This window comes from Ylistrum balloti, unplaced genomic scaffold (genome assembly GCF_031769215.1).
Source record: "Ylistrum balloti isolate Yb309-2 unplaced genomic scaffold, AGI_CSIRO_Ybal_v1 Utg370298, whole genome shotgun sequence".
Taxonomy (NCBI): domain Eukaryota; kingdom Metazoa; phylum Mollusca; class Bivalvia; order Pectinida; family Pectinidae; genus Ylistrum; species Ylistrum balloti.
The window spans coordinates 908,338-935,047 of NW_026782224.1; the positions used below are offsets into that span (position 1 = coordinate 908,338).

The 26,710-nt window shown below is 35.6% G+C and overlaps 2 protein-coding genes across 2 annotated transcripts; both read left to right on the top strand.

Moving 5' to 3' along the window:
- The first annotated feature begins 287 nt into the window (after nucleotides 1-287).
- On the top strand, nucleotides 288-8,887 carry LOC132553116 (uncharacterized). The gene is made up of 15 exons (XM_060217328.1): nucleotides 288-399; nucleotides 2,385-2,485; nucleotides 3,195-3,340; nucleotides 3,524-3,635; nucleotides 4,055-4,161; nucleotides 4,763-4,875; nucleotides 5,062-5,204; nucleotides 5,558-5,698; nucleotides 6,130-6,254; nucleotides 6,797-6,936; nucleotides 7,109-7,170; nucleotides 7,353-7,488; nucleotides 7,766-8,065; nucleotides 8,201-8,362; nucleotides 8,538-8,887. The coding sequence occupies exons 1-15, from the start codon at nucleotides 288-290 to the stop codon at nucleotides 8,885-8,887; spliced, it is 2,250 nt and encodes a 749-aa protein (XP_060073311.1).
- A 5,998-nt stretch (nucleotides 8,888-14,885) lies between these two features.
- Nucleotides 14,886-25,218, top strand: LOC132553117 (uncharacterized). The gene is made up of 16 exons (XM_060217329.1): nucleotides 14,886-15,147; nucleotides 15,464-15,540; nucleotides 16,690-16,835; nucleotides 17,122-17,233; nucleotides 17,470-17,579; nucleotides 17,792-17,904; nucleotides 18,871-19,013; nucleotides 19,753-19,893; nucleotides 20,793-20,917; nucleotides 22,117-22,259; nucleotides 22,577-22,638; nucleotides 22,935-23,070; nucleotides 23,272-23,565; nucleotides 23,944-24,105; nucleotides 24,440-24,539; nucleotides 25,062-25,218. Exons 1-16 carry the CDS (start codon nucleotides 14,886-14,888, stop codon nucleotides 25,216-25,218), a joined length of 2,283 nt encoding a protein of 760 aa, XP_060073312.1.
- The last annotated feature ends 1,492 nt before the right edge of the window (nucleotides 25,219-26,710 follow it).

Here is a 26,710-nt window from a genome sequence, read left to right on the forward strand (position 1 = left end):
AACTTAAATCTGTAACACTGCACTCCACTGAACCATCACAATATCACAAGAAACCATCGTTTACAAACTTGGTCTAACCGACATAATACAGCACTTCATTGCACAAGGAGATCGAGTCTTGTTCAGGTAACATGTACGTCCGTTGGTCAAGAACCACTGTCCTTGTCATTGTTAGTATATATTTAGTACTTGGACAAACACCCTTTGATCACGAAGTAAAACCCAGCTGTAGTGAAGATGAGGACATTTGTGAGTTTAACTGGACTGTTAACCACACGGAATCAATGATGGTGTACCCCAACAGTACCACCGTGGGTGGTTCCCAGCCTTTAGTGTATACCAACGATACCATCTACAAGCGGCTTAGCTGTTCCGAGTATGAGGAAGCTACTAGAGAAGGTAAGTCTAGTGAGTTATTGATATGTAAAGTAGACTACACATTACCATAAATCAATCAGTGATTATGTTTAAAGAACCTATTAAGATCAATGGGCTTCCGCGTGGCGTGGGTCACGTATTAAAACTGCAAAACCACAAAGAAATTACCGGCAAGCCAACAGAATCCTAATTCAAAGAATCTACGATAGCCATACAAGGTCTAATACCAATTTCTATGCTGTAGAGTCAAGGAATTAATTAAACTGCAAAATACAGCTTTTTCGTCCTTTTGTTGATAAGGATCGTACTTTTGACGTCTAGGGAGAGACTGCAAAAAATCCATAGCGATCAAAAGGACAGTCGAAATCTAGGAGAAGTGTACAAGCCCAAAGATTTCATCAATGTATATTCTGAACCATAATACTAATAAATTAAAATGTGAAAAAATAATAAACAAAAGAAAAAAGTTGCATAGAAACTTATATGAGGAAGTACAGGAATACGACCAGACATTCCGAAGGAGCAAGCGTCATCGACGAAACCCGTCATGTAAGTAAAACAAGCTTAATAACGATGCAACATCCGGCCATACTAATGAATATCACACTATTTCCATACGAAATCATCATGACGACCCTAAAACTTCCCTATTATCGTCATCCACCTCCATCTCTCGAAATCCTGTATCTAAGTTTGTCAGTTGCCGATATCTTCCATTATTACAATTCGATTCGCGGCCAAACTTGTAAGACAGGGTTTCAAAAGATGCAGGTTGGTGGTCGCCATACTTCTTTGAGAGATATGACGTTGGACATGCACGTTAGTTTACCTGTTGGTTTCATTGTTGTTTACCTTGTTCTCATTTGAGAACGTGACATTCCTTGCTTAGATTGACCAAGGTTTACATGAAAGAACACCTGGTCTTATTCTCCTCGTACTTTCTCAGGAGTCTCTGTGTCAATCTTTCTTTCGTTCATACCTTGCCCTAGTTTTATGGAATATGAGTTAGGATTATGATTATATTGACAGGTTGGCGTTTTTCTGATGTTTTTTATCTTTCCTGTACTGATCCATAACAAGAGAACTTAATTTTTACGCTTTGCTGAACCATTTATGAATGATCAGTACAAACAATGGGGTCTCTATAATGGCAGAGACCTCAAGGTAGATAAATCTTGCAGTTCGACAATATTTGATCAACTTTTGTTAGAAATTGTAGAAATGGTATGTCGCGTTTCTTGGTTCTTTGAACTAGGAAGTAAAACAAATATAATATGATGGAAATGGACATTTGGTTATAAAGGTTTAACGTGAAAACGTCCTCATGGACTTGTGTTAAAATATGACAACGTTACCGTCGGATTATATCAACTGTAAGTGTACAATATTTTTGTTCTACAGAATTTCAGAATATTTATTCATCAGAATGTAATAATCACTTAACTTCTTTATTTGTTCTTATTTCAATGAACACAGTAATTAAAAGATACATACCACGGAGGAGGTCACTACTTTCAGTAAATTGAACTAGAGAATACATCATCACAATTGTTCAGAAATTATGTGGCAAATAAGTTAAGTCGATTGTCTTTCAGCTACGAATTAATAACGATAAGGAAACTTTAGAGGGTCGATATTCTCAAGAGAGACAACAAATGTTATAAGGATATAATTACAGTGAAATAAATGAGATTTCAACCCACCAGTCCACTATTTATCATAAGTAGAGATAGAAGCCACGCACATGGTCATTTTTACCGCAACCAAATTGACATCGATGCAAGAGACAAACAGATGAATTCTGATTATGGCTTGATTCCATGTGTTCGGTAGTAACCACAAATGAAAGTACAGTAAATAACATAATTATATACACTCGTTCAAATGATGAATAAACGATGGTGTGGTTTTACAGTGTTTGTCTTTGGTTTGATGCCTCCATTGTTATGATATCTATGTGAAGGCTGATGATTGACATGTTAAGCTATTTTCTTTATACACTGTAGAGATAAACAACGCCATCACTGTTGACGGTCGATATAAACTGATGTACACCATAAATGGCCAGTTTCCGGGGCCCTCTATAGTTGTCTACGAAGGGCAGCAGGTATTGTCAAACATTTATGTATATTTGTTCAGCAAGATAAAATGTTTTCGGCTAAACTGAAGGGATCTTTTTATCTTATTATCCCATTTATTTTGCTTTGTTACAACATGATATATCATTCAAAAGCGAGTCTGCTTTCTTAATCAATAAAGAAATTAATAGACTTCATGATTGGAAGTGTACAGATTTCTGACTGAATATATCTATTTACTTGTTTCTTGTTAACCAAACGTTTCGTCCTCTTTGAACGGTGTGAATTGTATATGCGTTGAATTCAAAGACACATTAGCACAGAAATTATTCGTAGTCTGAGCATTAAAAATAACCATTAATGATCTTAGGAGAGAGACACAAATAAATGGAATATTTCGATGCGGATTTACCTTAAACAGTATTGCCAAACGATTAATTTAACTAAACAATACACCATTAGTATTGAAGGAGACGACCAAACTAAAGAGTATTATACAAATAAAGAGGTGCAAATGATATATTTGTAGTAACTATATACATACAAAATGTACTTCTAAATTACTCCACCGTAGTTTTGTGTATCATTAATTTATTTTCAATATGATATATCAGAGCCCCACAAATTTCAACACGACATAAACAGCAAAGATAGGATCCATATCTAACAATATAAGTATACAATTGACGTTTTGTGAACCTTTTTCTAATGACGTAATATTGTTCCAATTTTTTAAAGGTTGTCGTCCATATAAAAAATGACCTTGCAATGGAAGGTGTGACAATCCACTGGCATGGTATTTATCAGAGGGGCACTCCGTGGATGGACGGAGTGGACATGATTACCCAGTGTCCTATAAGTCCCGGACAATCATTTACATATAGGTAAAAATAACTCGTTAGACTAAGCAACCTTCAAAGTTTAAAATGTATTTTCAGGTCTCTTATCTAAAATAAACATGTAATAAAACCAAATTTTAACTAATAGCATAGCTTAAAGGGATAACATGATTCTTTCTATTTTCGTCACTATTTCTAGTTATGAATGATATCTTCATTCATTCTTAGGTTTATTGCGGAACCAATAGGGACACATTGGTATCATTCCCATCTGGGTGTCCAGAGGACGGATGGTCTAGCCGGAGCTTTAATTGTCTTACCCCGGTCAAGCGATGAAAATGTGGGATTTTGTTTGTTTGTTTTTTTTATTATTATTTATTTAATTTTTTATTATTATTTTTTTTTTTTTATTTTTTGTTAATTTTTCTTTTTTTTTTTTAAATTTTGTTGTTTTTTTTCATTTTTCATTTTGTTATTCACTGCGTTCCATGTAATAATATTTCATTAACTGAACGTATAAAACAAAGAGTAGTTGGTGTTTAGTTCACACATTAACTTGAGGAGAATCAGGGCGTGATTCAATTGTTTCATCTCTAAATATAAATGTCGTTATCGTCTTTCTTTTCAAAGTTTCAACCTCGAAGAGATGAATAACTGATCAAATGACATTTGTCTTACCTTGTCGTTAGATCTAACTCTGTTACTTGTCATATGTCGTGTTTGAGTTCTTAATTACAATTTTTATTGTATCATTGTAAGAAGGAAGACCTTGAACCAATAGAAAAGGAGTTTGTGGTATTGACACAGGACTGGTTTACCTTCACTTCACTAGAGCTGCTGAAAATGTTTGTCTGGGACATTCGAAGGTATAGTTTATTAGGTCGTGGGTACCAACACCTCTAAAACACGTTAATACCCATTTTGCAAATATTAGAAATATTCCAAACAGCTGAACTCATTACAATGATAAGCATGTCATCCACATTGAGTCAAATAACATTACAAAATAAATTTGGAAAATCTTATGCAAATAGTTTAGCAACGGTATTCTTTAATGAAAAAAGTGAATTATATAACAAACAAAACATAGTACAAAAGAATAAATATCAATATAAGTGAATTATATACCAAGTCACAAAGGAATAAATCTAATTGTTCCACTCTCATACTTACACGGAAATCATGGTTTACTCTGTATGTTTTTAATAATGGAGACAACATGTTATTAATCTTTTTAATCATATGTAACTGTATGGGAGGAAGTTTTGTTTTTCATGTATAACGTTTCAAATAGCAGTATGTTAATATTTAGTATTATGAAACAATTATTGAGTTCTAAACTATGTATTCCTTTCTTTTTGTCAATATTTTGCCCTAGTTTAATTGAATTCGAGATTATTTTATTAGAATTTTTCGGAAATGCTAACTTTAGTCATTATTATACATATTTAAATATTCCATTTCTAGATATTCGTATGGTCTGGATGATCCTCGCTGTTTTATTTCATCTGAAATAAGAAAGCCAGACAATGGATTCACTGGTTTTATGCTATTTGAAAGTGGTCTCATTAACGGCAGAGGTTGGTGTTTATTTCATATTCCAGTTATAGTCATAACGTTTTATCGTTATAATCTATATGTGTATGATGGGTCATTGTCAGTCTCTATGGATATATCATCACCGTCAATTGTTTCACGGTTTTGTATCGACGTCGTTTCACTGAAGATCACCACTAAAGAATTGATTTTTAACAACTTTCTTTCAGGTCACAATTACCCAGATTTTGGTGACAAGCCGAAGTTACCTAAACTGCCTTACGAGACCTTCGTCGTTCAGAGTAACAAGACATATCGGTTCCGTGTAATTAACAGCGCAAACGCATTTACGCTAATTCTATCTTTCGACCAGGTATTAACTTATAGTAGAAGTTACGATAATAAATTGATAGGGTTGTCTAAATATTTAACATGTTCATATTAATCATGATTACCATTCAGAGATGATATGATTCATTACAATAGATCTTCTTCCTATTAAACAAAGTCATTACGTTTCGAAATGATATTGATTTGAATTCATTTCGTCATAACATAAAAGAATGCTACTGCGTGTTTGTCTAAATTTTTATTGTCGCCAATGTTAAAACAAGTTGGGACTGAACCATTAGTTAATGACAATAGAGCTGGTTCGAAATGATATTGTTATTAATAACATTTTATATTGTATAATTCATACATATTTGTCGTTGATTGGTCATTCAGCATCAGTTAGAGATTATCTCTACAGACGGTCACGGGGTCAAAGGTGTTAAAACAGACTTCATTGTAACCACACCTGGAGAGAGGGTAGACTTCTTGCTGCGCACGACAGAAACCCCTGGCAACTACTGGTTCCGGGTCGAGGTTAGAGACTGAATTTGAAAAAAAATACATATATAATCAGCGTAACGTTGTCTATGTATATTCTTCCCGGCAAATATCTAAAACAATTTCAAATACATTCACCATTACAATTAAGGGCATTTGTAAAAGAAGAAAAAAAAACAAGAAAACAAATCTTGGAATTTTGTCAACAGGTGGAGCAATTGTCGCGTTTCAATCGCTCTTGACCTCAATTTATATATATTATCATGTGAACGAGATTGTAAATTCTTTTCACTGTATGGTGCACTAATTACAATAATGTACGGTATTGTCTTAGTAGAGTTAACTATTACTTCTGACATTGCTCATCAAAACTCCTTCCATGGTTTAAAATGAGGTGCAGTTATATGAATCTTTCCAATTTAATATCTTTATCATGTTTTTATCATTTTTCTTTTCAACTGCAACAGGGAAATGGAGCTGGTCAGGTTAAAGGTATTCTGCAGTACGACACTGTACCAGCTGGTACCCCCAATTCCATTCGAAAGACGTGTTTTGGTGAAGATGGATGTACAGCCATCAACTGTATGATTCAGTATGTATGTGTGAATAGTATCAAGATGTTCAATGTTATCAGTAATATCATAAAAAAACCTTTAAACATTAAACATAGAACTTTAAACATATCCAGTAGTTTTCAATATAGCATACACAAACAAATATTATTAGGAGCATCATACAACTGTTTCCCTTCGAGGACTCTTCAAACACGTAAGAGACAATCCAATGAATTTTACCGATGTAATAGATGTGACAGCAAACGCCCTGAATAAGGTCAACCATAAGGGCCTACCCCAATAATGCCAGATAACAGGACATCAACGTAAATAACATTTCTCTGCGTGTATTTAGTAGGAGTAATACAGTATATACTAAATTGTGAAATACTAGACACAATATGCCGCTCGACTAGAGAGAACTTATCACTCGATCGGTTGAGTGTCATACTAGTAAGGCATGGGTCGAGGATTCGAATCATAATTGAAGCATTGCTATGAATAACAAGTAATCAGTTACATTGCGTCATAACAAAAGTAATTTCAGCTTCCAAGTGTATGATAATTGTTGATTACTCAGAGTGTTCCCTCCCGAATACAACCTCACGTGCATTCCACTGCACACACTAAGTCTGGATACAAATCAGGATAAGCGACAAGTGCCGAAATTCACAGATGATGGCAAGTCTATTGAAATCATGCTCAGCAGCCGGTACAAAAGTGAGTTTTCACCGACATTTTGTTTTCCTTAAATTTCCATATATGATTATTTATAATTGCTGAAACAATTTTATTTTTAAAAAACACATAACACTATCAAGCAGTACAATTACTACCCTTCGATGCCCTTACCATGCGAAGAAAAGGCACTGATAAAATTCTTATCTTTTAGCACTGACGTCGATTGCTGTTATGAATGGAAAAAGCTTCGTCAAACCAACTTCCCCATTACAGGTAAGATCAGGATAAATATGTATCAAAGTATCTCTATACATGATAAGGAAAGACATGGGGAGTCTTTTTGTGTTATTTAATCTCTTTATTTTCTGGTTAATATTTTGTTATATTTGAGTTCTGTTCTAACAATTGACCTCATAAGACTTAACCTTTTATTTACTTGATGCCAATGATTGCAGACTTATCCAGATATTGACAGTGCCACTGAGTCGTGTAACAAGACTGATCTTAAGTGTAAAGGAGAGGTGTGCTTCTGTACTCATATCATTAAAGTCGAGCTCGGGGCCACCGTACAGTTCATTTTGGTAGCCCCAGGTAAGATATGCTCAGGGGAAAAAAGACCCCGAACAAACCCTCTAATGTCAACATATTTGTTATTTCATTTGCTAAAAAATTCTTATGTTTTACAATTTTTAATCTGTGGTTCTTCAAAAGTGTTTACTTATTTTCATATTTATATTCCAAATAACAAACATATAAAAGATACAAACAGAAATATCAAAAATAACTTCTAGTTAATTGCATTGTAAGAGCAAGACGCACGATTGCTCGACAAAGCTAATGCATAATTTCAACCACGCTTTTTCAACAGGGCCCTTTCTGGCTGTTCCATTTCTTGGACTACAGCACCCGACCCATATACATGGTCACGATTTCCACGTGCTGAAGGTAGCATACTCCAACTACAACATCTCAACAGGCGAGTCCATTGGATTGAATGAGGATATTGAATGCGAGACAAAAGTCTGGTGTGACAAACCAAAATGGAAAAACCCCTCCTGGGGTGGGGACAACATTCCTGGCCTCAACCTGGTGGATCCGCCTATCAAGGACACTGTACTTTTACCGAGAAAGGGTTACACTGTCATCAGGATGAAAGCAGATAATCCAGGTGCGACTAGGTGCCCCAATGAAGCTTTCTTACTCTATATACAAAAAGAAAATACATTCATCTAAGGTAAAAAAGATATTTATACAATAATTACATGTATATATCATTATGCTTGAATAGTGTTTGCTGTTTCAGGTTTCTGGTTCATGCATTGTCACATAGAGATACACCAGATCACAGGGATGGCCCTCGTACTGCAGGTTGGGGACGTGGACCAAATGCCACCAACGCCCATAAACTTCCCCACGTGTGGCAACTTCAACTTCCCCCGAGAGGAATTTGAGGATATCATAAAAAGTATGTCTATGCCTAAAACCTTCATATTAAGTGATGTTATGTTGGAATAAGTGTTTACAAATATTGTTCATTATTCTCATATAGGCTATTTTGACTTAGAAATATCATTTAAAAACGCATCAGGATTTATACTTTTATAACCAACGTAAAAGTGGTCTTTTTTTCTTTTTTAAAGACTCGAAAGCCTCCTTCGCTACTAAACCGAAAGGACAATTAAGCTCATCTGACAGTGTTCAACGGATCTCTCTCAGAAGTTCAGATGCACACAGAGGGGACTCAAAAACTGTGTACGTCATCGTTATATGCGCACTTCTAGTTACATGTATCTCAACTGGACTTTGCCTAATGTTGCAGATTTTCGAAAAGAAACGTTTAGCTCAAAAATATAGCAAAGATAAAGGTATGAAGTACGGCAAACTTATTAAAGGCGGTGATTCAGATACGGACAAGACCACCCTCATAGATGCTGACCAAGATACTGACAGTCAACAGCCGCCGACCTACATGACTTTTCCGATGCTTTGAACGATTTTCTTGTGAAAGGTCGTCGCTCCATTGATTCTAAAGAATGTTTCCTTTCTCATAACATCATTTGAAATCATTACTGTATCTTTTTACGAATGTTTTCCGCTTTAGAGGCCTCAACAGCGTCTTACTATATCGCTCACAACAGGTCTGTCTAATTGTACATTTTATAACTGTATATGTATGATGAAAAATTCCAGTGAACTCGCCACCCGCAGGTTCACCCTTATTCCTTAAATGAAAGAAGCAAAGATTAGAAACGAGAGGGTGAGACTATCATATGATAACCTATACATTAATGATGTCGCGTACGAACCTCCATACCAGGGTTATCAACATCCACCTGACCCAAACATGCACCCGGTCTCGCGGGATACACATGAGCGGTAACCTGACCTTACATGGGCTAGGACAAGTACTAGAACACGTTAAACAAAACGCTTGTTAATGAAGACATTTTGGGCTTTTTGAATGTGTTTGGACTCCAGAAAAAAACTTTTTTAAACCGGATGTTCTGGGTAAAATTACTCCAAACAATTTCATCTGTTTTTCAGTATGTCCTCATGTAACACATTTTTACGTGTCTGCGAGTCGAGATAAAATATTCGATATTCGAAACCATGCACTTGTTTTTTGTTTTGTTTTGTTTTGTTTTTTTTTTTTTTTGTTTTGTTTGTTTTTTTTTTTTATTTTATTTTATTTTTTCCCGCAAGCAGCGTCATAGTGGTATTCCTTATACGTTGTTTCATGACAGAAAATCCATCTGCTGTGAAAAAGCCTACAGGTCTCCCACAGGTTTCAACAATATTATATTTTAACCTGAAACTGGCAAATTCCTGCACGGGAGATTATTAACATATTAACCCAAGCTAGAAAAATAACCTGATTTTACGTTTGTACACTGCAGTTGTAATATATATATTAAATGCCGTGTTATATAACAAAACAACTATATAGTTTCACCAACTCTGAAATTTTCTCTCTGAAGCGATTTAATACTTCCTGATTTTAAGAGGCTTGGTGCGGAAGGATGTAAGAGAAATGTTTATATTGTTACAAAATTGAATCATTGTTATATGTCTGTTAATACATTGAATATTCGGGAAAAAATATACATTAAGGATTGACGATAGTTCTATGATTGATATCGTGAAATAAATTGAGTTTTATCGCGTTTATCGCGTTCGTCGCGTTCCGCAATATGTTACGTCTGTATGAGGTTACAACTTGCAGCGTATCTTTAAATATATATAATTGTCCTTAAAGTTCCTACAGTAAAGTACATTGTCTACAGCAGCGTATTTCTTAAGTAGGGAGTTCTTCTGTATGTTTTCTCCCACTCCGTGTTCCCTATGCATGCACATCCCAGCGTGTGTTTCTTTAGTCCTGAGTGTTGCGTATCTTTTGTATGTGAAAGAACAGGGAAATCACACATTCCTGTGAATGACCAGGAGTCGAACCAAGATCGCCGATATGAGAATCGGCCGGCTCTTTCCACTGAGCCAAAGAAGTGTCAACTGAGTGTTAGAGTCCATATTTAACACCATATTTCAGCCACGCCAACCCACTCCTTTGACACTAAACCTCGACAACACAGAATAAACTGCAATTTTATATCGTTACTTTTTTCACTCATTTCTTACATTTTATAGCTTCCTCCTTACAGGATATAGAATATTGATATAATTCTACTAAATCACCTTACATATTGTTTAAAAAATTGTTAGGTGTTTACATGTATTTGAAACAAAGGGTTAATTACCACATCACAATGGATAGCCCCACATCTCCTGAGTTCACTTCGTGTATTCGTTTGTCTTTCCATCTTACATAATAGAACCAGCACATTGTCGATATTACGTATATATTGGAGACATAGTCATCAACGAATGAGTCTATATTAGATTTAATCATTATACTTAATGTACCATGCAGGAATCCTGTTACATAAACTGATGAACATAAATTTTCTAGTTACAAAAACTACCTCAACACAATTTGTTCCAAGACAATGGTCTCTCAACCTCGCTCCATATATCAAATGCTCCTAGACACTGAACATTTACTGCCGAGGAGGAAGTTTAAGGAAACCAATACAACGCGCATCTTTGTGTACGCTCTCTTTCACTGTATTCCAAAGCACACACACATAAACATACTTGAGTAAACAACGTTTTTAATAATGTTATAACTTATTACAGGGTTCAAAGCATTGGGATGAATACCGATACTTAGGAATGAAATTAAGTTTGTCCTTCCTTTCACGCAATCATCGATTATAATATTAATTTATTGTAGTTTAGTGGTAAAATCTATCCCAGCGTATGATTTCTATGATGTTAACATGAATCAGAGCCAAATTTACATTGTACGAGAACAAAATCTTCCAAGACGTCAACGTTGAGATTGAAATATTACTAAAGACCTCTTTGTAGAATTATACGTGTTGTCAGCTAGTAAGACATATGATTCGTGTATGTCTTTATGAGCCCAACACTTTGACTCAGCAGTACATATTGTACTAAACAGCTAGTTTCCTTATTTGTGTATGGTATATACCTACATGTTTGGAGTATATGAGAAACATTCGTCCTCCCATGAAACTGTTCGTTTTCGTCAAGTCTTGTTGCATTTACCCTTTTATAAACAAAACATAGCTTTCGCTGTTGACATCACTTGTTGGACCACTTTTTCTAAATTTTGCTCGATGTGCAAACAGAGAAAGCAAACCTGCGGTGATATTTTCCCGATAAACGTTATATTGATACAATTTAGTATCACAGGATATACGATGCGGTATAAGTTGTGTATCTTGAAACCTTGTCCGTTATTTTGAATATGAATATCCAAGATACTTAAGGATTCTGATGAAATCTATGGTAGATAATGGGTAAAAACGAGAACATGGTGCATTGAGTTCACTTTCTGGGTGTGTTGAATACCTTCGGTCCACCATTGTTAAAACCGTTAGCACTAGGATGAAAACAAAGCCCAGGTCTACGTCACCCGATCCTATTGTTGACCCCTCACCTCTAGGTTTACCTGACAAGTATATTATTGTACCTGTAGATAAGGCACCCGATCGTTGATATTTTTCTGTAACCATTGTTACATTTCCTGTTCACGAAAAGAACTAAGCATTTTTAATAAGAAAACACCATTATACATTATGTAATATTTCCAAAGACGAAATACCGGCTGGTCACCGTTCGTTATTACAATCATTTAGATCGCCTACTAATGATAAGAATACGGACCTCCCCGTTTTATTGCTGGTTTGTCTAAGTGTTCCACCAAAACTTTATCAAAACTATTGACCACCAGTCGTAGTACTATCAAATCAATATAAGTAGGAGTTTATTGCTTGAACGTCTGGCTGTTTTACCAATGTATCAAATAGTCTTACTACCATTCTTGGTATTACCAAATCTAGGTAACAGTCTTATTGTGATACTGTTTACTGACGATATTGTGATACTGTTTACTGACGATATTGTGATACTGTTTACTTAAGATTCTGTGATACTGTTTACTGACAATATTGTGATACTGTTTACTGAAGATATTGTGATACTGTTTACTGAAGACGTGGAATAAACATTACTCCAACAAGCTTTTGACCAATTTTCAACACTCTCTCTTGAAAAAACAAGAAAAGCCCGTCTTCTATATGAACGTTTGATTTTTCGGTATTTTGTATGTGAGTATAAGATGGTACAGCTGAACGGTTATGAATTATATTGTCCAGCATATTTCGTGAATTATAAGTCCAAATCAAAGAAGAAGTTTAAGGAGGACGACGTCTTAAAAACGTGTATGTTGGTAAGATCTTCCACCAAACTATCAGCATACCTTTGGGGACTAAATATACCTCTCTGTTGGCTGCCTTGTTTTTTGTTTTATACAAGACTGAACCTATCGTTTAATTTCCCTTTCATATATAAGGGCCTGTTTTCTTATTATCACGTGTAACTGGCGGATAAACATTCGTTAAAGTACGTTTTACGATGTGCCTTTTCTCACTCAATGTATGTTTACAGCTACAAAAACCTGATAAAGTTTTATTTGAAATAATGATAGAATAAACTCAAATACTATACTGGGGACAATGAAAAGCTCTCTTGTAATCTGAACATGTCTGTGGTTAATCTTTAAGTATAACATTTGTGTTTTACACTGCTGCATTCTAAAACATTTAGTTAACATTTTAGAAATAACACTACAAAGGTGACAATGTTATAAACATGTATAATCAAATGACGTTTCTGATCACATGACAGTCCCGATCATACGACCGCCCTGGTCACGCGCCAGAAAAGACCGGTTTGAAGAGGAGCGTGTCGAGACAACACACAACCGTGACGATAAGGTGAATGATCAGGTACAAAGAAGCCCTTCCAGATGTAGAACGATTTGAAATATAAAAAAGGAAAAAATTGACAGTTTTATGAGTGAAGTATATTTAATGTGATATCATTTGATAGATCAACATGATGTATTTAACAGCACCTTACGACACGAAAGAGCTCGTTACGACTCGATACAGCACCTTACTAGACGAAACAGCGCCTTACTAACCCTACTACAATAAACAGCACCTTTCAACACGAAACAGCACCTTACTACACTAACAGCACCTTACTACACTAACAGCACGTTGCGACACTAACGGCACCTTACTACACGAAACAGCACCTTACTACACGAAATAGCACCTTACTACACTAAACAGCACCTTACTACACTAACAGCACCTTACTACACGAAACAGCACCTTTCTACACGAAACAGCACGTTGCGACACTAACAGCACCTTACTACACGAAACAGCATGTTGCGACACTAACAGCACCTTACTACACGAAACAGCACCTTACTGCACGAAACAGCAATTAACTACACGAAACAGCACCTTTCAACACTAAACAGCACCTTACTACACGAAACAGCACCTTACTACACGAAACAGCAATTAACTACACGAAACAGCACCTTTCAACACTAAACAGCACCTTACTACACGAAACCGCAATTTACTACACGAAACCGCAATTTACTACACGAAACAGCACCTTACTACACTAAACAGCACCTTACTACACGAAACCCCAATTTACTACACGAAACCGCAATTTACTACACGAAACAGCACCTTACTACACTAAACAGCACCTTACTACACGAAACCGCAATTTACTACACGAAACCGCAATTTACTACACGAAACAGCACCTTACTACACTAAACAGCACCTTACTACACGAAACCGCAATTTACTACACGAAACAGCACCTTACTATACTAAACAGCACCTTACTACACTAAACAGCACCTTACTACACTAAACAGCACCTTACTACACGAAACCGCAATTTACTACACGAAACCCCAATTTACTACACGAAACAGCACCTTACTACACTAAACAGCACCTTACTACACGAAACCCCAATTTACTACACGAAACAGCAATTTACTACACGAAACATAACAATAATAATAGCCGCGATACTAAGCTGGTAATGGGTTATCACTTCATCAAGAAACAATTTTTAATAGATAATCGTGTGGCCTTCAGATAATGGAGAGTTTAACATTGGTATCTTACAAAAACAATTTATTGTTAACAAACATACACATGTCGCTACGGTATAGATCTTTTGTAAGTTTTCATCAATGTTATATGTGATTGTATGGTGTAATGCAAAGTGAAGGACTAGATATATGTAACTCCACAAACACTTGAAAGGCTGATGATTCCTGTGAGCTGAATCAGTTTAGAAATAGCTTTACTGATTAATACGTTACACTAACACTGCATGAACGTCTTCACGTGAAACGCCTTCACACGTGACTGAAAACATCCATCCGACAGTGTCAACAAACATAAAGCTGTATAATAGCAGATATCTAGATGATTTAACACTATAGTGCAGATTTACTAAATACCCATATACATAATAATGTAGGTAGAATGATAGGATGTATTAATAGTAGAATGTCTGGCTGGGTGACCGCTGTCGCTTTCCTGTCAGTGTTAGGCGGGTGGTCTGTATTAGGGTTTGCTCCATTTAACCATGAAGTCACTCCAAGTTGTGGCGAGAATGAAAAACTTTGTGAATTCCACTGGCTCATCAACTACACAGAGACAATGGTATGGTACCATGACTATGACGATGACGGCAACCCAATCGTCTACAGAAATGATTCGTTTTATAAACGGCTCGATTGCTCTCTCTATGAAAAGGCAACGAATGAAGGTAAGCGTTACTAATAGATATACTATCTACAGTCTGAAATGCAATCGATGATAGCGATGTGATAGTGGACGATACATTGTTGCAAATTAACAGTATTTTCTACGATACTGAGTTGATGAAATTTGATATGACTATTTCTAAGTCGTCCATTTCTTTTTGTCAATTTTTTTTTCTATTCAGTTTCACGTTGACTCGTATTTACAAAACAATAACACAAACATATATTTGATATGAAATAAACAAAAGTCGACGGAAATGAGAATGCATCTCAACAAAATGTCCTTGGTTACAGATCTACTATACACCCTAACTGGAGATGGTTCCTATAAGATTCTGTACTCGGTTAATGGCAAGTTTCCGGGACCCTCCATTGTTGTATATGAAGGACAGGAGGTGGGTTTGCTTTAAAGGGCATTTGACATAATTTATGGATGTTGAAAGCAATTATAAATGTATATGTATCTAGTAAAAAGTTATATAGCAGAATAATTATAATATTGTTCAGCCTTTTTCTATAAGATATGTAGATACCCCAATGTATTTGGATAAGAATTATTTCATTAGCATTTAATATCTCCAGGCTTTCATGGCGTATTTAAAAAAAATCTTATCCGCATCGTAGAACAGTGACATCGCCTATCAAAGAGCCATACTTAACTAGAATAAGTAAAAGGAGTCGAGATTTAAAAAATTACCCTTAGATGAAAAAATTAAATCATTATTTTTTATCTACCTTTTGCCTATACATCAAAATCTAACAGTACATCTAGATGTCTCATATTTCAGTTATAAACCATAGTGATATAATCTTTGATTTGTAGACAGCCATATCATACGGAAGCACCTAGTGGACAACGTCATGGCAACAGAATAATTATACCTATTTTTTTTCATTTACAATTTACAAATAAATTTTTCATGTGATGTCATATGTAGATGCCTCAAAAATTTTTCTTTTTATTTTGATATAAGTCTTAAGGATGTAAACAAATACTGGTCATTAACACCTGGTTTAAATAATGACGGGACCGTTAACTAGTAGCAATATCGATAGATACATTGTGGAGGATACACAAGTATAGATATTTTATTTTAATGTATGAATGACAGGTGGCAGGTTTATTGTTAAAACGAACATAGAACATAGATAGGCAGCTGAAAAGTATTGTTGTTAAAGCAATAAAATACACGATACCTAACTATTTAATTACAATTACTTATCAATTCTTTCAGACTGTAGAAAATGCGATATATAAGTCCTTTTAAAAGTCACTGTGTCATTAAATTATGGAGTATTAATATCAGATACTACTAGATATGACTTTGCATAGATATAATACTCTATGAAGGTACATGGAAAATGCACGCATAATGTAGGTGCAAATTTTTAACAAGATCTTCAGCTGCGTTTGGCTCCGAACAGCTTACCACGTGATTCGATATCTGTATACTGCACATTAAAATGTTTTGTTTTATTTTATGAATCATTAATGGGACAAGAATAAGTATATCTTATTAAATAATCTTGTACTATACCATCAGGTGGTAGTTCACGTTAAAAATGCCCTTCTCATGGAAGGAGTGACCATCCATTGGCATGGTATCTACCAAAGGGGCACTCCGTGGATGGACGGAGTGAGCATGATTAGCCAGTGTCCTATAAGTCCCGGACAATCATTTACATACAGGTAAGACAATATTTGTGTCGTTTTTAAATTTGATAAATAGTTTCTCAAAGTATGTAAAGGGCACGTTTTCTTTGGCGATAAATATTGGCAATAACAGACATTTCCCATTTAAACTGCAGTCGATTAAAATGTAATCTAACGCTACAATAGAATGTTGTTAATATCCGTTCTTGTATGATAATTCAGTGGTTGTCCTTCATATCTATTATATCCAGTAGTCGGTTGTACTGATGATACGGAAACAGAACTGTTCACCACACAATCTTTGTTAATCTGTATTTGTCAGGTTCATAGCAGAACCATCCGGAACCCACTGGTATCACTCTCACCTGGGAGTTCAAAGGACTGACGGCTTGGCAGGAGCACTTATCGTTCTTCCCAAACTTAAAGAAGCAAAGGTTAATACTGTATGCCGTTATCATTTGAATAGTACTATAATCAATATAGGATTTCAACAACCTGCTACACTATGGTGCGAAACTGCTTTAAATTGATTAGTAATAGAAACATATATAAGAAATTTATCAAAACTGATCACCAGATGCGAGTTCACATATAGAATAATGCTCAAAATGTTGTACTGTGCTAGAGATTAACAACATATATACTTAATTATATATAACAAATATTGCAGACATCGGATACTGAGGAGCACATAGAGAAAGAGTTCGTAGTGCTGACACAGGACTGGTTACATAAATCCTCGTTAGAGTTAACGGAACATTTCATCTGGGACCTCCGCAGGTATGTCTTGTCTTTTATGACGAAACAGAGGATTTATCCATTATAGAAGAAAAACAATGAAGTATATATATATTTGTAATTAATAGATGTATTTAACCTATCGTATTATTACAGTTCAACATTTCATTAGACGCTGTCTGTCCTTGAACAGCATGTCTGTTTATACTCTTCCATTTACCATGATATAACGTTGATGCAATATGGTTTTCTAGGTATGCATTCGGGCCCGACGATCCGCGGTGTTTCTTTGCCTCAGATATACTAAAGAGTGACGGAAGCCTGGCTGGTTTCATGCTGTTTCAGTCCGGAGTCATTAATGGAAGAGGTACATATATATATATATACCTTTATGGAATAGATTTCCTTTGGTTTGTGTAATAACATACAACACAAATCACTTCTCTACCCAGTTATCAGTATAATAACACCAATAAACTACCCTGTTATCAGTATAATAACACCAATAAACTACCCTGTTATCTGTATAATAACACCAATAAACTACTCTGTTATCAGTATAATAACACCAATAAACTACCCTGTTATCAGTATAATAACACCAATAAACTACTCTGTTATCAGTATAATAACACCAATAAACTGCCCTGTTATCAGTATAATAACACCAATAAACTACCCTGTTATCTGTATAATTACACCAATAAACTACCCTGTTATCTGTATAATAACACCAATAAACTGCCCTGTTATCAGTATAATAACACCTATAAACTACCCTGTTATAAGTATAATAACACCAATAAACTGCCCTGTTATCAGTATAATAACACCAATAAACTACCCTGTTATCAGTATAATAACACCAATAAACTACCCTGTTATCAGTATAATAACACCAATAAACTACCCTGTTATCAGTTTAATAACACCAATAAACTGCCCTGTTATCTGTGTGATTATATTGATAATAGGGTAGTGAATTGATGGATGTTATTACACTGATAACAGTGTAGTTATGTGATAGGAGGTATATCACATGATATGGTTTTCAGTATAACAAAACCCATATCGTAATTAAAGTATTATTAGTGTTATAACACTTATCACACGACTAATCTGTTGTTATAGCATATACCTAAAAACTACCATGTCGTCCGTCTAATATCTACCCCTACATGGAGTTTATAATTTATAAAACTGTTCAGATGAAATCATGTCTCACGCAGTGGACTGTCCGACATTTTGTCAGAAGTATAGCCTCATTATGTTATACTTTAGGTTGTTTCTGACACCGATTGACCCGATTTCATATGCTTTGTTTTCATCTAAGGGCATAATTACCCTGAGTTTGGCGATACCCCGATGTACCCCGATTTACCTTACGAAACCTTTGTGGTCAAGAGTAATAAAACATACCGGTTCCGATTAATCAACTCTGGTAATGGGTTTGCACTACAGATCTCCGTGGACAAGGTAGGAAGTGACACACTCAGTCGTGAATTAGCCAAATATTAACTTCTCAATACTATCGACTGTAAAATTTAACATGTTCGTGGGACTTGAAATTCATTTTGTTTTTGTTTTTTTCTTTGTTTACTTTTAATTATCTTACAGACATTGGATTTCGCAGGATAAGGTTATATATGCGATTAAGAATTCCTAAATGAAAATTGATAATTGTAATATTTTTTTTCACTTGTTAAGAATGACAAATTTAAATACCTTAATATAATAATGTAAAATGAAAAGAAAAATGATGCCAACATTCTGATATGATTAGTACCCATAACCAAAATTAATTGAAAAAGGGCGGACAGTAAGCGTCCTTTGCTTCATCGACCATTTAAAACCAACAGACAAACTAACGAGCATCTAGAACGAGCATCTAGCATGCCTTTTTTGAGTTTAATCGCCGATTGGTGAAAATTGTAATGGATATGGCCATTAAATATGACTTCATATTGTTTTGTCATGGAAAAAAGTCACTTTGGAATTTGTAAAAGCTGATGATCGATTACCATAAGAAAAAACCGACATATCTGCAGTTTCCTTGTTTATCGAAATTCAACTTCTTGGTAACAGTAAATGATGAAGTAGAATTTTAAACATGAAGTATTCTAGTCGATTTACTGGATATATATAGATATACAAGATGAAACACTATATGGTGATTTAAGACGTTATACATTTCTATATTATCAACTTTATCCAGCATAAGCTAGAGTTGATAGCGATAGACGGTCGAGGCGTACGAAGGGTAGAGTTGGACGCTATCACCACCGTACCAGGGGAGAGAATAGACTTTCTACTGCGCACGACACAAACCCCTGATAACTACTGGTTCCGGGTGGAGGTATATTTCGTCTTATATTTTAGCTTTCAAAACAGGAAACAATACGAAACCTACGTTATAATTGCATTTGAATATTTGATTATACTCTAAATAGACAAATACTACAAACGACTCCCACCACGTGACCGTAACGGCGTGATTATTGTTGGCATAAATGACCCTTTCACCTGATGTATAACACTGTCCGTATGCATATCTTTGTTTAACTTTAAATCTAGTGTAAAACTTAATAAGACAACAACATTGTTTGTTTGGTTAACATCCTATAATAACTTCGGTTTTTTAGTGACGGCCTCCCGTTGTGTATGCGAGCTTAGTTTATGTGTTGAATTTTGTGTATTTGAGGACTGCGGTATGTTCATGTAAGTGAGTCTATAGTGCTAACACACTGAACTATATACTGCCGAAGTGAAGTATTCCGCCGTAGGCTTCTAAAACGACAGCCAATCCGGTCACATCATACTGACAACTGGTGAACCAGTCGTTACACTAACTGATGAACGAGAAACAGGTTGTAGTAGTTCTGGTATGTGTTGGCCAGAGGACGGAATACAAAGTCACAGGGACGAACGCTCGACCTAAGGTCAAAAGTGTTGCAGTGTTAAAGGGAATATTATTAAGAATAAGACGGTACTGAGAAAAGAGAGGAAATATCTTCCGAGTTTACTAATACACTCCATAGGGTCAGTAGGGTCATTTCTTACGTCTTACTAACAGGACAAAGACAGTAACATGTACGGAGAGTTTTAAACGCTCTTGTGTCTTTTGTGGCTATAGATATCATAACTAAACAGTTCAATTATACTTAAATATATTATTTCAGTGATAAATATCATGTTTTATTTTCTGGGTTCTTTAAGTGATCTGATTTTGTTTTTTTCCCATTCTTATCATCCTAGGCTAATGGAGCCGGCCAAGTGAAGGGTATTGTCCGCTACGAATCTGTAGCAGAAGGAGTGCCTGTCTCCTCAAGGAAGCGATGTGTTGAGACGGATCCCTGTACAGACATCAACTGCATGGTACAGTAAGTATACGAGGGATTGCTCACCATCTCTGGTATAAAGACAAGACGGTTACGATTTGAGATAATTACTTACTTGAATTGATAAAGATTTACTTGGCGGTTGTCCCCTGACGAAGCCGAAGATTCTAGCCGTCAGGAACACCTATTTTTATTCCCCTTGCCCACTCTCGCGAGTCTCTATGTAAATCTCTATTTGGTTCATATTTTCCTTTAATTTCATCGAATTTGAGTTTGAATTAAATTATGTTTTTTCATTTTTTATTTATTTATTATTGTAATTATTATTGTCGTAAGGCGATTATCAAGTATAATATGTTTGTTGTTTGCTACGTGTATGAAGTATTGTCACCTTATAGAATATGTATGTTGTAGTCTGTTATTGTGTGTTACAATAACGCCTACTTTATCAAATTCTTGTGTATTGTTGAGGTTATATACTTTCCGTTCACTTCGAATTTATCAAATAACGAACAAAAAATATTCACATGTAGATACAATATATCATCGCCTGGTAAATCCTGAATCAAAAGTTCCACATTCTCAAAAAAATGAAAAGGTGCTATTACGAAAGAATCAGCCACATTTACGAAGATCCAACACATTAAATCTAACAACGTACTGGTTAATTAAATATTTACCGATGGGGCCATGGCGACGACTACAAAACATTCGCATAATCTCCATAAACCTGCATCTCTCCCCACCTGTTGTAACTCCCATCTCAACTGCCGACCCATTTGTTTCCAAGCCTTGGATTTATAATCAACTTCCACACGACAACACAATAGGTAGAGGAAACAGTTTGGCAGTATACTTAGGAGTTGGCCACCATTTTTGCTGATATCCCGAGAGCGGTAACATGACCCAAAAAGTATCCAGTACGTCGTAATATCGGCGTGCCCTACCGAAAAAGATTTAATTTAAATTAAATCCCACGATAGAGGGGAGGTAACTCGTCTTTTATGTACAACAGCTAGATGTGATCAGTATGTAATGTGTCTCATATGCATTCATTTGTCCACACAAGGGAGATAACTTCTATAGGCGTTCACCTGTTGCCAAATACCCATTGTCTTCTTAATATAAAATCTTTCTAAAATGAAACTCATTTCTGAATTTTGGACTCCTTAACTCAGTTTGCCTTAGAAGAATTATACAGTGTTTTATGGACTTACGATTTTGTGTTTTGTTTTTTTAAGTGAGTACCCACCTACCTACCATCTAAACTGCACATCCATTGGAGAGCTTCAGTTGTCCAGTCATGAACGTGACGAGCGCGTTGTCCCTAAATACACGGAGGACGGGACATTCAAGGAGATATTTCTTAGTGTACATTTCCAAAGTAATTATCCTCATGTATGATAAGACTCAGCGAAATAACGAAAGTAACATGATAACGATTATCTCCCTTCCTCCACTCCTCCAACACATAACTCGATATCAGCAGTAGAATTGCTTTGCTATCAAATACCTTCCTAAGTTAACGATTTCTTCACGACTGGCATTATCTTCTGTCATTCCATCAGTGTTTTAAGTTTCATTACGTCGGCCAAAAACTCCTTGACGAGAATAGATAACACATTGTCGTGGAACTGTTTGACAAGCTTCATGATAATTTATAAGGCATATACCTAAATATGCGTTTGATACTTTTTGTAGCTGAAACAGATTTCGCTCACATAAATGGAAAGAGTTTTTTAAAGCCAACCAGCGCTTTACATGTGAGTATCTATGGGTACTAATATAGAGTGTTGTTACGTTATATAAATTGAACATTTTATTCAAAGTAAACAGTTCGTAAGACATGGAACTAACAGGCCGCTAAATCATTCCTGATAGTAATATAACATTTTAATGGCTTCCGGAAAAAAACACTGTGCTGCCATGTGTTGTTCTAACATATGACTAAGACAAAAAAAACATGCACACTTGTACTTTTTAAGTCGGTTGAGAGTGTGTTTTGCTAGAATGAATGGACATTAATTTACGTCCTACATTGATATATAATTTGTTACAGACTTTCCCTAATATGGCTGACGCTGTGGTGAATTGTAACAGCACTGACCTCCGCTGTTATAAGGGAGTCTGCTTTTGTACACAAATCATCAAAGTTGATCTCGGTAGTACGGTCCAGTTCGTTATGGTCAGCCCAGGTATGTACTCTCTTTACTCGCTATATATGCACGTGCCTTGAATTTGTAAATGAAAAGAAAATAGTAGTTTTGCATTGAATGCACGCTCTCAGTTTGGCAATACCTGTTTTAAGTATTGATAGCAAAACAATATGTTTAGAAATCCCTATTAAACATTCTAGATTGTGATATTAATGAAGGGATTAATTATCTGTTTATCAGGTCCTTTGGTTGACATGGTAGAACTTGGGTTGCAGCACCCAATGCACTTACACGGTCACACATTCCACGTGCTCAAGGTCGCCTACTCAAAGTATAATGCTTCCGGAATATCTGTTGGTCTTAACGAGGATATCCATTGTGATTCTGTGTTTTGTGACAATGCCTCGTGGTCAAACGACACCTGGGGTGGAGACAACATTCCTGGTCTGAATTTGGTGGATCCCCCAATAAAGGACTCGGTGTTAGTACCTAGGCACGGCTACACAGTAACCAGGATGACTGCCAACAACCCGGGTAGGTTAGACCAATAAAGTACGTATTTAAAATTTCTTTATGAAGTGACCACTACTGAATAGAACCTGAAAAATCATGTTTTGATTATTTGCAATGTACATGTTAAGACTGATCACATTTAAACATTGAACCTTGATATGTTGCGGGACGTGTTGATGAAATATTCCAGTAGATTAAATATTTATCCATACACTGCACTTCAAACCAAAGTAACGCTGTTGTTTTATATCAGAAATCTATTCGCCGTATCATGGATTTTCCAAAGAATGTTTACCTCTTAATCATCCTAAGTCTGGTTTACATATTTTGTTTAACACGTCGTCATGGATATTATCACAACATCCGTACAAGTACTAATACGAACTACTTCTGTTTCAGGTTTCTGGTTCCTACATTGTCACATAGAGATACACCAAATCACAGGAATGGCTCTCATACTCCAAGTCGGAGACGTGGACCAGATGCCACCAACTCCCAAAAACTTCCCCACGTGTGGTAATTTCAACTTCCCGCAAGAGGAATTTGAAGAATTTATCAATGGTACGTTATATTGTACAGAAAGCCCTAATTTGTCCTCAGCCCTCTCTCCCTCACATGTATCATTACATATGTGTTTATTGTTTTCTGGTCCTCTAAATGTCATAATGTACAGCTCTCTGAACTACACGTAGTTATAACTAAGATATTTTAGGATGAGATTTTTCTTACTAAGTTATCGATGAAAACAAGTTTTCCTACTCGCGTTGTACGTAGACATTAATGTAGTAATTATGCTACAATATTACTTCGTTATCAATGCAAATATATCGTTTATCATTTACATACAATCATTGAGATGAAGACGAAAACGTTAAATTTGTATTGACTGTTTCAGTGGAGACGGGTTTGCCAGAAAACTCTGCCCCAGAGGACAAATTGCAGCTCAACTCCGGACTATCAGTTCCTGATGTTACGGGAAAACATTTATCGACCTGGTATGAGGTCCAGAGTTTCAAAACTAGGGAAACCCTGTACATCATCTCTATATGTATACTGGGCGCGGTTCTCATCGTCATGATATTGACCATATGTTGTCGGCGTTTAGACAAACAAACGTGTCTTGCTTTTGATTCGGGTTATAAGTATTTGATGTTTACAGCCTCTCACGGTTATACAGGGAAGGTCCCAAATGATTGCGATTATCAGACATTTAATACGATGTAATTAATGTTTGTTGACATAAATCGAGACAATATCAAGGCCAAGCACTTTAAGGACCACATTATCAATGACACTTTGTATTCAATTGAATATACTTATATATTTCAGACGTCAGGGGAATCTTAAACATACAAAAATCATTGATATTGAGAATAAAATTGTTTATTCAATGCATTTAAGTTTTTAATAAAGTTATATATCACGCTGTTGATAAACGTTCTTTGTTATGTCGAAGGGAAATCTCATTTGGAATGCATATGAGTCAAGTTATCTTGTTGAATTAAGCTTTGATACAGTCAACTTCACAATGCAATTGAGGTGATTTGGTTCTCAAACCCTGCGGGAGTGACGAGCGATAGGCGAGCAGAAGGGAGTAAAACCACCCCGCGATCCCGCTCGAGTGGCAAAAGGGGTTTCAGGAATCTTAGGTCAACATTAGACTCGTTAGTCTGAATAACATCCAAAATGAAAAGCAATCTATACTTCTGTGCTATAGCTGTCTTCCCCGACTTCGAAAAAGGTTACGACCTTATTTAGCACGAGGGTCTAATACTATCACTTAACGCAGTAGGAATAACCGGAAACATGTTAAGATTCACCATCCACTTCCTAAAGTTAAGTTAAGTTAATAATGGACGCAGGCAAAACAATGCCTCTATGTCCATATCTACGTTCGTAAAGTTCAGTCAGATGAACTTACACTAGACAATGGTGCCCCCTAAGGTACTGTTTTAACACCAACAATTTTCATTAATTTTATCAATAAATTAGACCTCAATTTAAAAGAAAAAAGTAAAAAGATAAAAATAGCTTACATAGTTCAGTTTGTGGATGACGTCAGCATTCGGCACTTTAGACGTTTTCCAGGAATGGACTGACCAATGGGGGCTTAAAATTTCAAAAGAAAAAAACAGTAGCCATGTCCTTTTCGAGAAAAGAAAAATGTCCAGAATTATACCTAGATGAAAATGAAATTAAGTTTGTGAAAGAAACACGATACTTAGGTATGATGTTTGATAAAAAAAAATCAACACGGAATTCACACATCAAAAATATAAAAGAACGCTGTATAAATGCACTTTACACATTAAGATACGTCTCCAGAAATAAACTGTGTACAAACAAATTGACTATGGCTGTTAGGTTTACCATTCTGCTTCTGAGAATGCATTAAAAAGGTTCGAAATAGCTTCAGAAACTTTAAAAAAACACCGCACCAATAAGCATTTAAGCTGAATCCGGTAAACTGCCATTAAGATTAAAGAGTGAAAAGCTCATAATTCAATATTGAGCCAGAACATAAACACTAGGACAAAAAATCAAAAACCAGAAAACACATTAAATACAGAAACAAACTAAAACAACAGGCCAAACAGCCATATAACTTTTTAAGAAATAATCTTCTCGTCGAGCACAACTTTCACCAAATTATAATTAGGTATTTTTTCCAAATCCAACACCGCCCTGGAAATTAGACTCTCCCGATATTAGAAAAAAATTTTTTAGACAAAACCAAAAACAGGAAAAGCCAGCAGAAACTAGGGCAAAAGCATTATCCATAATTGACGAGAAATATAATGATCGAACCAAATATTATACTGACGGATCAAAAATCCACAAACTAACAGAGTAGGGTTAGATATTTATTCCGGAGAATACAACACTGTATTATCACTCAGACTGACAGATCAGGGCTCCGTTTATTCCAGTGAAATCATTGCTATAGAATTAGCACTTAGACTTATTAACATCAAAAAGTCCACAAATAGAGCAGTAATTCTTACAGATAGTCTTTCTTCATTTCAATCAATACAGACCAGAAAAAGAGGTAATGCATTTAACTCAATATTGAATCTAGTTATAAACTGAAAACAACACGGACATTTGGTAAATTATGAGTATGTATCATCACATGTCGATATACCGGGTAATAAAAAGCTGACAA

Excerpts from the sequence above, each read along its gene's own strand:
- LOC132553117 (XM_060217329.1), top strand. The coding sequence starts at position 14,886 with ATGTCTGGCTGGGTGACCGCTGTCGCTTTCCTGTCAGTGTTAGGCGGG. Across the intron at positions 15,148-15,463 it reads TGAAAAGGCAACGAATGAAG|ATGGTTCCTATAAGATTCTG; the intron begins GTAAGCGTTACT and ends CCCTAACTGGAG. Across the intron at positions 19,894-20,792 it reads ACTACTGGTTCCGGGTGGAG|GCTAATGGAGCCGGCCAAGT; the intron begins GTATATTTCGTC and ends TTATCATCCTAG.
- LOC132553116 (XM_060217328.1), top strand. The coding sequence starts at position 288 with ATGGTGTACCCCAACAGTACCACCGTGGGTGGTTCCCAGCCTTTAGTG. Across the intron at positions 3,341-3,523 it reads GGACAATCATTTACATATAG|GTTTATTGCGGAACCAATAG; the intron begins GTAAAAATAACT and ends ATTCATTCTTAG. Across the intron at positions 7,171-7,352 it reads AACCAACTTCCCCATTACAG|ACTTATCCAGATATTGACAG; the intron begins GTAAGATCAGGA and ends CAATGATTGCAG.